General features: G+C 40.6%; 2 protein-coding genes across 10 annotated transcripts in view; one reads left to right on the top strand and one right to left on the bottom strand.

The window, feature by feature from the left end:
- Positions 1 to 5,174, bottom strand: part of COP1 (COP1 E3 ubiquitin ligase) — a 238,793-nt gene extending 233,619 nt beyond the window's left edge. For all 6 annotated transcript variants that reach the window (XM_057729123.1, XM_057729128.1, XM_057729125.1 and 3 more), the window contains exon 1: positions 4,608 to 5,174. In XM_057729123.1, coding sequence (XP_057585106.1) covers positions 4,608 to 5,026 — 419 coding nt within the window. In that variant the 5' untranslated portion in view covers positions 5,027 to 5,174. The remainder of the gene's footprint in view (positions 1 to 4,607) is intronic.
- Positions 5,175 to 5,231: 57 nt separating this feature from the next.
- Positions 5,232 to 12,260, top strand: LOC130849891 (serine/arginine repetitive matrix protein 1-like). Of its 4 annotated transcripts, XM_057729132.1 has the most exons (3): positions 5,232 to 5,499; positions 6,140 to 6,190; positions 6,312 to 7,224. In XM_057729132.1, exons 1-2 carry the CDS (start codon positions 5,232 to 5,234, stop codon positions 6,163 to 6,165), a joined length of 294 nt encoding a protein of 97 aa, XP_057585115.1. In that variant the 3' UTR covers positions 6,166 to 6,190; positions 6,312 to 7,224. The 4 variants fall into 4 exon arrangements, with proteins under 4 accessions (XP_057585115.1, XP_057585114.1, XP_057585116.1 ...); XM_057729131.1 differs by lacking the exons at positions 6,140 to 6,190; positions 6,312 to 7,224 and adding an exon at positions 9,713 to 12,260; XM_057729133.1 differs by having other exon boundaries at positions 6,140 to 7,224.
- The last annotated feature ends 970 nt before the right edge of the window (positions 12,261 to 13,230 follow it).

Genomic DNA, 13,230 nt, shown 5'->3' with positions numbered 1-13,230 from the left:
AAATGAATTTTGAAATAGAGGAACAAAACTACACTATCTGATTTCAAGATTTACAACAATGATACAGAAATCAAGATGGTGTGATAGTGGCATAAGGATAAAGACAAAGATCAAACAGAATACAGCCTCCAGAAATAAACTTATATGTGTTAATCAATTTTTGAGAAAGGTTCCAAGAATATTCAATGAACAAAGATGATCTTTTCAACAAATGGGTGTTACTATAACTGGACATCTATAGTGGAGGGGAAAAAAATCAACCCTTATTACACACAGTATATAAAAGTTAACATGACATGATTATATAGCTAACCACAAAAAAAACTATAAAGCTTCTTCTAGAATATACAAGAAGATTTAGACAAAAATTTCTTGGATAGAACATGAAAGTCGTAGACCATTAAAGAAAATAATCCATAAATTGGACTAAAAATTCTAAATTTTTCTTTTGCACTTCAAAAGACTGCTCAGAAAATTAAAAAGTAAACAACTACCTGGAGAAAACATTACAATATATAGGACTGACAAAAGACTTGCAGCCATAAAATACAAAGAACGCTTACAACTCAGACAAGAGAAAAATAGGCAAGACATTAGAAGATACATTTTATAAAAGATATTTAAGTGGAAAAAAGCACATGGAAGTATGCTCAACGTCATCAAGTCATTAAGAAAATGCAAATTATGACAATAAGATACTTCCACACACAACGACCAGAATGACTGAAATTTGAAAGACTGAAAACAAGTGTTGCAAGAATGTGGAACTGAAACTCATACACTGCTGGTAGAAATGCAAAATGATACAGTCACTTTAGAAAACAGCTCTGCAGTTTCTTATAATGTTAAACATACATTTGGCTGTATAACCCCAGCAATACACTCCTAAATATTTACCCAAGAGATATGAAGGCGCGTCCACACAGAAGCCTGAATGTGAATGTTTACAACAGCTCTCTTTACAACCACTGAAAACTTTAGAAACAAAGGAACTCAAATATCTTTTAAAGGATGAATATATAAAGAAATCATGTTATATCCATGTAATGGAATATTACTCATCCATTAAAAGAAGAAAATTAATGAAACATTCAACATTACTGAATCTCAAAAACATTACTCCAAATGAAAGAAGTCAGGCACAAAAGACTACATACTGAATGACTCCATTAACATAAAATCCTAGAAAAGGAAAACTATAGTGATAGAAAAGAGATCTCCGGTTGCCAGGTGGCAGAGGTGAGGGTAGAAGATAGAGGGCAAAGGTGACAGAGGTGAGGGTAGAAGATAGAGGGCAAAGCTATGGCAAAGTGAACTTCCTAGCATGATGGAAATGTTCTGTATCTTGATTAGGGTGGTAAAATAGAGGTTTTCATTTGTCAAATAACTATACACCTAAAACTGGTGACTTCTATTGTATGCAAATTATACCTTAATAAAGCTGATTTTAAACAAAATCTCCAGCCTCTGAAAGGCAAAGTAATATATGGTTAAGAACTTGAGCTTCGAGCCAAAACATTTGGATATAAATACTGATACCACCATTATTAACTATATGAACTGAGACAAGTTACATAACCTCTCTGACCCTCATTTCCTCGTCTATAAAACAGGAATTTTAAAAGTATCTGTACCAAACAGTTGTTGTAAAGACTGCGTAAGTAATGTTAAACCCTTAGAATAGTGCCTGGCAAATGATAACAGCTTATATTGAAACATGTATTATTATTATATACACCATACCAATTGTTAGTACTTTCTAGTGAACTTGGCATTTATGAACTTTGAGTTTCAAGTATCTACATGAGCCCCCAAAATAGTTATCTGTAATTTTTACTAAACCCACTTTGTTTTATTATCTCTATTTGAGCCAAAAGCCCATCCTTAAACTAAATTGAGGCCTCATACCCAGTAAGACATACATTGTACATAAATGTTACCAAAAGTTTCATCAAACTTATCTTTATAATAACAGGTTCTATGATATCTGCTACTTTATTTCACTTTTTAATAGTTTGGAAAACAGTTACAGTAGCAAGAATAGTCAACAGATTTCACTTTTAGTGCTAAATGTGATTAACAGGTCCTAGCTGCCTAGATAGAGCGCTATGCTGAGGACCGTGAGGCAACATCTCAATTCAGAAAGAGTATTTAACATCCGCCATGGTACTAAGAGAAGCAATGATGCCAGGATGTGATACTACAATTATGTGATTAAAAGTCTTTCTTCACATTAAATCGTGAGCTCCTTCAGGACAGCCTATTATTAATAGTTTGACACAAGAGGCAGTCACATATTTATTAAATGGTAGATGGACTTAATTTAGAGTCTACCTACATTTTATCAGGCAGAGTTAATCTTCCCACAAGGGGCTTACTATCTACTTAAAAATACTTATTTCTGCTACAACTTAGAGAATATCTGGGACTTGAAGAGGTAAAAAAGGTCATTCCAGGGAGTTGGAAAAGCTAATGCAGAGGCAGCAGTAATGAGACAGCATAAAAGAAAGAAGTTGTCTTCCAAACGCAGGCTAGACCCATAATTTAAAAGGATCATGTAAGAAAATTTTGAAAAATCAAAGTCACAAAGACTTCCCTTGAATATCAGAGATTTACCCAACTTCAAGCTATATACTACTCTCTACTGTACTACAGATTCCTACCCCAAATGCTTGGCCAAATCAAATCTAGCTTGAAAATCTGGAAAACTGATTCCCATTAATAAATTCTTCTGAATATTCAACCTCACCAGAAAAAGAAACGAAGGACTATGAGAATTCTTTGAAAGTGAAATATTCCGAATCTTTAACTAACGACTCTCCCTAGACACTCCCACTTGGAATGTAAAAGAAAGCAGAAAAATCTAAGCAACATGGTTAAGACTCAGACACTGGTTTTAAATTTTTAAAAATTACATGACAGACTAATAAAAATTTTAATAATCTTACTCTTCAAAAATTAAAGTTAGTGCCAGCTGCTAATACTCATCCATCCCTCTCCAGTTCCCTATAAAATAGCTTATAATGAGTATAATGAAATGCACACAGTGCCTGGCAGACAGTAAGTGCCAAAGAAATATCTGCTGAATGAATGATTAATTCCTGTCTTTCTCACACATTTTACACTATCTTAGTGTACCTACATGGATGCTGGCATGTTTGTTTTCTTTTAACCCACCAAAAACTGAAATGCAAATGATGGCGAAAAAGACAAATTGTGCAAACCCTCACTTTGTTTCATTAGCTTTAACTCTATCATATGGTATTCTCTACTGGGTATGAACACAAACACCTCTTAGACCCAACCATAAACTGCTTATTTACAAAAAACAATTACAATTATAGCCCAGTTTCAGTGAAAAATGAATCAATTCTGAGTCCAGAATAATTTATGACAAGCAAAAGTATGAATAAAGACATCTTTACTGTAAGAACTAGAAACTGTAAGTCTAATCAATAACGTTCCTACAGTCCCAACTTCTAGTCCTATCATACTTAATGACAAGTCAGACCATCTTCAACCCTGAAGTGAATCAACTTCCCCTTTAATGACAGTGCAAGTCAACTTCCTATATCACTAATATTCTAAGGCTACCAACAATTTCCTCCAGAGGAAAAACACAAAATCTTACCAGTTCTCAGCTAAAAGCAATTCCTTCCTTGTAATCCTACCATTTGGATTGGGTTTGGAATACAAAATCCAATGAAAATGCGAAACACTCTCAAGCAAGACAGTCGACTCCATCTTTCACTCAATATGTATAATCCCTCTAGGCCAAATATCATAACTGAGTACTACTGCGTATCATTCAAGATGCAAACTACGATGACTGCACGTCTAATTCCTAGCGTTTCTCAAATTCGAAGTCCCAGTATACTGATGTGTTCATACAAGCGTAGTGCAGTTACATCTGACCCACGGATGATATTTAATAAATGTGGTCCCCTCTTTCAAGACATTCAGTTGAGAGGTGGAATTTTTTGTGAACAGACTTTCTCCACGACAGGAGACTCAACAACAGATTTAAAAGTAAGTAACCCAGCCTTGAAGTGGGAGGAGATATTCACACGTACACACGATGGATATTTACATCATATACCACTTCTCCTCAAATCAGCCACATCCACGTTTAAAGCACCATCTACCATACTTTCAATTAGCAAATTTTTACCAACAGCTCCCTCTCTCAGCATCCCAGGAAGCTTAATTCTCTCCCTTTACAAGTTTAATTCACGTCAAGGAGCAATCCGGACTGACAGGGTACCTAATTCACCAGAGAGCCAGAAAAATTCAAGGCCCAATCTCCATGCCCAATTTTCCTCTTTTATGCACAGCCATTTATTTGATCTTCCATCTCTCCCCTTATTTATCATTCTCTAAACTCCCTTCACTTCTCCCCACCAGCACGGACCTCTTTATCACGCCCACCCTGCCTCGGGACTCCGACATTTCCCCATCTCAGCCCATCAGCCTCTGCAAATGCTCGAATCCCTCTGCAGACACCGCCACAAGCGCCCAACAAAACCGCCCATACCCCGGACCCCAGCAGCCCCAACAGCAGAAACTCCTGAAGCAGAGAGGCGGAGGGGGCTGCTCGTCCAACCCACCAGACGAAGTCGTTGCTTTTGTCCTCGTAGGAGTTGATGAGCCCGTTGCACAGGGGGGCGAGCAGAGGCCGCTTCCTGCTGCCGCCGCCTAGGCTGGAGCCGCTCCCTCCTACGCCGGCGCTGGGCCTGGCCGCGCAGCTGAGCCGGGACAGGCCCGCGGACACCGCCCCGCCGCCGCTCCCGCCGCCGCTGCCGGACACGGCGGCCGCCACCAGCACAGGCCGCACCGGGCCCCCGAGGCCGCCCGAGCCCGCGGCCTGGGCCGCCCCGCCGGACCCCAGCGCCGCCGCCGAAGCCGCTACGGAAGGGGGCGACGGGGAAGAGGATAAGGACGAGGAGGCGGAAGTCACCGAGGAGGCCGCCGAGGAGCCAGGGCTGGTCCCGGCGGAGCCCGACCCGGCCTGGCGGCTCCCGGACATCGTGCCTCCCTCCCCTCCGGCCGGGCGCTCGGAGGAGAGGAGCCGCGACCGCAACCCGCCGCCGCCGCCGCCTCCCTCCCTCCCCTCCGCCTCAGTGCATCCTGAGGACGCGCACCGCGCCGGGAGGTGGGGCTGAGGAACAATAAAGTTGATTTTTGCAAGGCAACCACACAACAGCGTCCGACGGGAGGGGGCGGAGGGAACGATGAAGGCAGAGCAGGAACCGCTACCGCTCTCGAGGCCGCCGCCGCCGCCGCCGCCGCCGCGACCGTCGCCGCAGCCAACCCGAGCGCTCGGCGGGCCGGCCGTGCGCGCGCGCGAGCGGCGGAAGGGGCGGGAGCGGCGGGGGATACAACTCGAGGCACGGCCCGGGCGGCGCTCCGATACGCACGGCGCGCCCTGGGCGACGGCGGCGGCCTGGCAACGACCGCCGCCCTCGACGAGAGCCGGTTTCCTTCGTGACGTGACCGAGGGTAGGGCCGTCTTAGGGGGTGAAAGGGCTGCGGAGAGGGGAATGGCTAGTAGGAGTGGGGAAGGCGTTTGGGGAAGAGGGAGGGGGAGAGCGCTCTAAAAGCGACTGCGCACGCGCGCCCTGGGCGCCGACCCTTGCGGGTTACCCAGGGTCCCCGCTCCAGGCTGGGAGGAGCGGCGCGGGCGCGGGGCCCCTGCACCACGCATGCGTGGGGGCAAGCCGCATTCCTGTACGCGAACAGGGAGCGGTAGGTGTCGCCTTGGAGGCAGGCTGTGCGACCCAGTGGCGACTGCACGACAGGTACTTACAAATCTGGGATCGAAGGCTCTGAAGACTGGGACGCATGGAAAGAACCTAGAAGCTCTGAGCAGTTGAAAAGAGCGCTGGACTGCAGTCAAGGACTCTGGGCTCTGCTGTCTGCTGTTAGCCGTTCCACAGTATTGAAGTCAGTGAACGGTGCTTTGTAAATTGCAAACATTGTAGCAAGTGTTACCAGCCGTATGCGTTCGACCATCTCATTCTTGTATTTTGAAAAGTTATTTACCAAATTAGGTATAATAATAATGGGAAAACAGATTATCCTTAATCGGAACACAGCTCAGTTAAAACCTCGTCTGACGTGGATCTGTTGTGATTTTTAGCAGAAAACAAGGAAACCTGGCAGTGAATACCACTAGAAGATGCAGTTTCTGGTAGGCTTTTTTGGAGTATTGAAAGTTGATTACAGATTTTCATTTGCTATTTTGAGACTCCCTAAGGTTCTGGGGGATGTAAATTAGAAACAACTAACCTGATTTTTGGTATCTTTTCCAGGGCTATTACTTTATGATTCATAGAGGGAAAGATCTCAGAGTGAATTCTGTTCTGGGTATTGAAGACTGTAGGGGCAACTAGATGGCCTTTCCCTAGGAACAACTACCCATGCTTAGGGAACAGAGCCAGGAAAGGGCCTAGATGAAATCCCAGCAACAATAGCCATTCACCTGGCAGTGAACGATCATAAGGCTGCCATCTACTCAAGCCTGCCTTAGTTGCTCACCCTGGTATTCCCAGCTCAGGTTTCTGCTCAGAATAATGACAGAGGAATGGGCATATCAGATTTCCAAGAATCACCTTCCTTTTATAAATATTGTGTTATCCAGTACTTTAAATTCACTTTCAAAACTCAGCTAAGGACTTCCTAGGTGGCGCAGTGGTTAAGAATCTGCCTGCCAGTGCAGGGGACATGGGTTCAATCCCTGCCCCAGGAAGATACCACATGCCGCAGAACAGCTAGGCCCCAGCGCCACAACTATGGAGCCTGTGCTCTAGAGCCCATGAGCTACAACTGTTGAGCCTGTGTGCCACAACTACTGAAGCCCATGCTCTGCAACAAAAGAAGCCACCACAATGAGGACCCCACGCACCACAATGAAGAGTAGTCCCTGCTCGTCACAACTAGAGAAAGCCTGTGTGCAGGAACAAAGACCCAATGCAGCCAATAAATAAATTAATTAATTAATTAATTAAAAAGCTCAGCTAAAATGTGAAGACTTACTGATTCCACAGCAGAAAGAGTTGCACCCTCATTTGTGCCCCTAGGATGTTTTATTTGCACTTATAACATTGTATTTTAGTAGTTTACGTGTCTAATTCTCTTCTACTAGCCTATCAGCTTCAGCTTTGTATTCCCAGCAAATTCAGCACATAACACAATACCTGATAAGTGCTTATTAAATATTTCTTGGCAAGCAAATGTAGCAGTTGGTCTCATTTTTATTTTAATTATTTGCTTAAAGTCTGTCTTTCCAAAGTTCCATGAAAGAAAGGACCATACTAGTTCTCAGTGGACATTCACTTTTTTAATGAAGGAATGCATAAATAAATGAGTGTAAAGAATTTGATGAATATTTGTTGAAAGTTTATTACACATAGGCCTGGACTAGGCAAGGAAGAGATAAAGAGGTATATAAAACATTGCTTTAGGACTTCCCTGGTGGTCCAATGGCTAAGACTCTACACTCCCAATGCAAGGGGCCTGCATTCAATCCGTGGTCAGGGAACTAGATCCTACATGCCACAACTAAATATCCTGCATGCCACAGCTAAGACCTGGCACAGCCAAATAAATAAATAAATATTTTTAAAATGTAAAAAAAAAATGAATGCTTCTACATTCAGAAGGTTTACAGAATAATTGAAGAATTACAAAAATACATAGAAATATAAGTAATGTTACCAAGGTGCACATGCTAAATGCTTAATGAGTAAAGCAGAGAATCAACATTAGAACTGAAGCAAGAGCAAGTGCTTAGAGCCAGCCATGCAGATGGCGGGGGTAGTTAGGCCTAAAGAGAAAAGTATGGCTTGGTCAGAGTTTAATTAATGTCATAAGCCTAGAAAGTAAATAAGTAAAAATGCTTACATGAAGTTTAGATATCTATTTGATAAGGGTAAAAGAGTTCATTCAGTAAAAATTCATTTGGGGGCCCTATTGTAAAGAGCCTTGACTCTACTTTGAAAAACAGCCTACAAGCAATTGGAAGTAATGAAGGCATTAAGTGGGGATAAAATATATTCAAAGTGGTGTTTTGAAGATTACGTTTTCAGCAGATTAATCTTTCAAAAGAGGTGGGAGATTAGGAGCAAAGAGGCTAATTAGGAAAAAAATTATAGCAGTCCAAGCATAAGTGATGAGATTCTAGATTAGGGTGCTGACAAGGAAAGTAAAGGAGTATTCTGGAAAACACACACACACGCACAAGAATCTACAGGATTAAGTTACTCTCTGTAGAAGAATCCATGATCCTTGAAGGAATGATCCGTGTCCATCTTGTTCATCACTGTCTCTCCCAGTGCTTGGCATGAAGGCCAGTAAGTTGATTAAGTGAAAGTGAGGGAACACAAGGATGAATGGCTCCAATGATGATTTCAGGTATACCAGCATGACAGAATTAGAGATGGACAGTGGAGAGTCTAATTTTGGATGTGTTAAGTGAGCATGGGATGAAAATACATGCAAGTAAGCATATCTAGCCAGTAATTGAAAATTCAGGCAAAAGCACAAGAGAAAATTCAGCACATAACACATAAAACTGCAGATTCCTGAGCTCTATCTCCAGAGATTCTGAACCTATGGTTCTGGGCTAGGACCTATGAACGTGCATTCTTATCATCACCTCTTTGGAACCTATGTTCAGTAAAATCTGAATTCACAAAAGGAAGTTTGGGGCGGTGTGCTGCAATACAATTTCCCTTTTATACCAGATAAATGTATACAGTCTCTTCTAAAAATACACAGTCCTTTCTAGTTTCTAATGGCAAGATCTTCTGGGAAAGCAGAAGAGAAAAGAGGAAGAATGGTAACACACACACACACACAGAAAGTCAGTTCAGGATAAGTAACTAATAGGAGAGGAGAAGAAAACATTAAGGAAAAATAAAAGTAAATGTGAAATAAAAACTATGCCCTAATAACTAAAAGAATTTCATCATGTTGTTAAAAATATTAGTCCTGTGAATGACAAAAGTGACTAGACAATATCCAAAGTCTTCTACAAAAACACTCCTGAAGTAAAATCTCGTGTAGTTAAGATGGAATGGAATTACCAAGAGGATTGAACTCCCTATTTCTAAGGTGTCTTATCTAAACTTAATAGTTTAGGTAATTAAAGCTGCTGGTTTCCATCTTCAACTAACCCTGCCCTTTGGTAACCAATCTACCAAAAAGATCCTCCCTAAAAATCTTTATCTCCCTGACTCACCTGAAGGGTTTGCTTCCTGTTAGCCCTGTTGGCTGTCTAGCCAAATCTGAGTGAATGATAGCTTTCTGTTGTTTTTGTTTTTTGTTTTTAATTGGGGTATAGTTGCTTTAAGATGTTGTGTCAGTTTCTACTGTACAGCAAAGTGAATCAGCTATATGTATACATATATGCCCTCTTTCTTGGATTTCCTTCCCATGTAGGTCACCACAGCATTGAGTAGAGTTCCCTGTGCTATATAGCAGGTTCTTATTAGTTATCTATTTTATACATATTAGTGTATATATGTCAATCCCAGTCTCCCAATTCATCCCACCCCTCCTTCCCTTTTTGGTGTCTATACATTTGTTCTCTACGTCTGTGTCTGTATTTCTGCCTTGCAAATAGGTTCATCTGTACCATTTTTTCTAGATTCCACATATATGTGTTAATATATATTTGTTTTTCTCTTTCTTACTTCACTCTGTATGACAGTCTTTAGGTCCATCGACGTCTCTACAAATGACCCAATTTTGAATTTGTAAGGAGACATTTAAAGACCCCCAATCCTGAGGAATAAAAACAGAGCTGGAGGAATCATGCTCCCTGACTTCAGACTATACTATATACTACACTGTAGTATACTATACTATACTATACTATACTATACTATACTATACTATACTAAAAAGCTGCAGTAATCAAGACAGTATGGTACTGGCACAAAAACAAATATAGATCAATGGAACAGGATAGAAAGCCCAGAGATAAACCCACACACCTGTGGTGAACTAATCAATGACAAAGGAGGCAAGCATAAACAATGGAGAAAAGACAGTATCTTCAATAAATGATGTTGGGAAAACTGGACAGCTGCGATTAGAACACTCTGTAACACCATACACAAAAGTAAACTCAAAATGGATTAGAGGCCTAAATGTAAGACTGGACACTATAAAACTCTTAAGAGGAAAACATAGGAAGAACACTCTTCGACATAAATCACAGCAAGATCTTTTTCAACCCAGCTCTTACAGTAATGAAAATAGAAATAAAAATAAACAAACGGGACCTAATGGAACTTAAAAGCTTTTGCACAGTAAAGGAAACCATAAACATGGTGAAAAGACAACCCTCAGAATGGGAGAAAATATTTGCAAATGAAGCAACGGACAAGGGATTAATCTCCAAAATACACAAACAGCTCATGCAGCAATACCAAAAAAACAAACAACCCAATCAAAAAATGGGCAGAAAACCTTAATAGACATTTCTCCAAAGAAGACATACAGATGTCCAAGAGGCACATGAAAAGATGCTCAACATCACTAATTATTAGAGAAATGAAAATCAAAATTACAATGAGGTATCACCTCATACCAGTCAGAATGGCCATCATCAAAAAATCTACAAACAATAAATGCTGGAGAGGGTGTGGAGAAAAGGGAACCTCTTGCACTGTTGGTGGGAATATAAATTGATACAGTCACTGTGGAGAACAGTAAGGAGGTTCCTTAAAAAACTACAAATAGAATTATGATGTGACCCAACAATCTCACTACTGAGCATATACCCTGAGGAAACTGTAGTTCAAAAAGACACATGCACCCCAGTGTTCATTGCAGCACTATTTACATTAGCCAGGGCATGGAACCAACCTAAATGTCCATCAGCAGACGAATGGATAAAGAAGATGTGGTACACATATACAATGGAGTATTACTCAGCCATAAGAAGTTGTTTTTTTTTAATTTAATGTGGTTGCCCTATTATACCAACATAATGAGTGTGAAATACATACATGCTATTGAAAAGGTAAATTGAGAGAAAAAAGGAGAAAAATATTTTCTGTTCATGTGAATGGACAGGAAAGAAATAGAAAAGTTTCTGAAACCCAATAGCATAGTAATGCACCTAGCAGAAAATAATCCATAATCTACTGGTAAAATTAAAAGCCCCTATTTATACATTAAAACTAGAGGTAGACAGTTACCTGTGGAGAACTATAATTTCTTATAATTTGAGGACAGCTCTTTTCTGAAAATGTTTACCATGCTGTTTTCATTGCTAGAATTGCATCATTAGCTTTTATTCCCTTCTACTCTTTCTATATAAAATTACAAGCATTTTTTTAGAGAAAGAGAACTAATAGCATTAATACCTTAGTAAGTCAGTCATCCTATTAAAAGAAGTGAATTTCCTTTTGCAACCTACTGCTAGCAATTTTAGCCAAAGTACTTTTAAAATTTGGCCTAAGCCAGTCAAAAGTGTTGTAACAATGAAGAATTATAGGTGGAGCTGCGTGAATATGAATGCAAGTTACTGAATAGTGTTAGTCAGCTTAAAAACAAAACAAAACAAAGATTGGAAAAAGCCAACACTGACTACAGAAACATAAACTTGTTTTATATGTGGTGAATGTGTACAGATTTTATGAATATATGGGTAAGTTTAGATCCATTTAAAGATCATAAACCAAAACAAAATAAGGTCTAATGCATTCTGCAAAAATAGAACAATTGGTGTCATCATGAGGTGGAGATCAGGTAATATTAAAGGTCAGAAGAAAAAACACCTCACACTGAAACTGAAGCAGACAACACTGCAAGTCATTTGGCCCTTGGATTTGACCACCCATGCATGCAGTGTTGTGTACCTAAGTGATCTGGGAATGTGTGTATAACTAGAATCAAGAAATGTTTAAAACAGTATATTGTCCATTGTAATTTGCATCAAGTCTCTTCCTAGATTATGAGTGGTATTTCTTTCTGCCTAGTACCCTGAGTGTACTAGGATGCAATTGCTGGCAAATCATACTATTATATCTCCTCCAATACCCACCCCATCACCCACTGAATTCTGTAAGAAACTGGGAATGCTAAAGTAGCACTAAATTATGGATTTGTGTAAACAACCTACAGTGAAGGATGAATAGTATTTGGGTATAGTAATTATAATTAGATTTATATCAGGTTGGAAGAGAAATTAGTTTGGGAGCCTATTCTTAACCTTTGAAGGTGATGTCAAGTAAAACAAATATTCCCTCTGCCAATATGTTTCCTTTTTTTTTTTTCCTGAGTTTGTATGGCAGTTCTTATATTCTAAATGTGAATACTCAGCTACAGCAGGTATTTCTTTTTCCACCCTGCATTGAGTCCTCCCACACAGAGCCCTGGACATCTTCCATGAAACCAGTTCATCAACTGCATTTGCACTTATCAATTTATTGTGAAATAGTAGAAACTGGTGTTATCTCACCTTCCATTTAGAAAAATTAGGTCAAAGCAGTAAAGCTGCTGGCCAAAATCCCAGCACCCCACCCTATGTTCAGCAGCTGAGGTTTGCAGAATCTGGGTGATCTCTGTTTGATGATAGTTCAGCTGATATAAGAGCATATAATGGTTTTGAGTCAGTCAAACCCAAATCACAGGGGCTTCCCTGATGGCGCAGTGGTTAAAAATCTGCCTGCCAGTACAGGGGACACGGGTTCAATCCCTGATCTGGGAAGATCCCACATGCCGCAGAGCAGCTAAGCCGGTGTGCCACAAGTACTGAGCCTGCGCTCTAGAGCCCATGAGCCACAACTATTGAGCCCACATGCCACAACTACTGAAGCCCATGCGCCTCGTGTCTGTGCTCCTCAACAAGAGAAAACACCTCAAAGAGAAGTCCAAGCAACGCAATAAAGAGTAGCCCCTGCCCTCCACAACTAGAGAAAGCTTGCACACAGCAGCAAAGACAAAATGCAGGCAATTAATTAAATTTAAAAAACCAAAATCATAAATTAAAATTGAATATCTTATGCCATTCTTCATTCTTCCTTTGCTGTGTAACACTATTGGTACATAACTCTCAAATACTTGTTGGTACTAAGTTGTAACCAATGTTGATAATACCTCTGAAGAAATTACAAGCTGAATTCTATGCTGAAGGTCTAATTAAGTATTGGTATCCACTGCAGTGCCAATAGCAGTGTATGACTTTTCTATTGCTGCCAGAACAAATTACCACAG

This window comes from Hippopotamus amphibius, chromosome 3, assembly GCF_030028045.1.
Source record: "Hippopotamus amphibius kiboko isolate mHipAmp2 chromosome 3, mHipAmp2.hap2, whole genome shotgun sequence".
Lineage (NCBI taxonomy): Eukaryota > Metazoa > Chordata > Mammalia > Artiodactyla > Hippopotamidae > Hippopotamus > Hippopotamus amphibius.
Note: the sequence above shows the minus strand (reverse complement) of the source record. Positions and strands in the feature narration are given on the sequence as shown.

Bases quoted from the DNA above. Each gene is read 5' to 3' on its own strand.
- LOC130849891 (XM_057729130.1), top strand. From the start codon at position 5,232: ATGAAGGCAGAGCAGGAACCGCTACCGCTCTCGAGGCCGCCGCCGCCG. The intron at 5,500-5,739 runs GTAGGGCCGTCT...GTACGCGAACAG, and splicing joins CCTTCGTGACGTGACCGAGG to GGAGCGGTAGGTGTCGCCTT.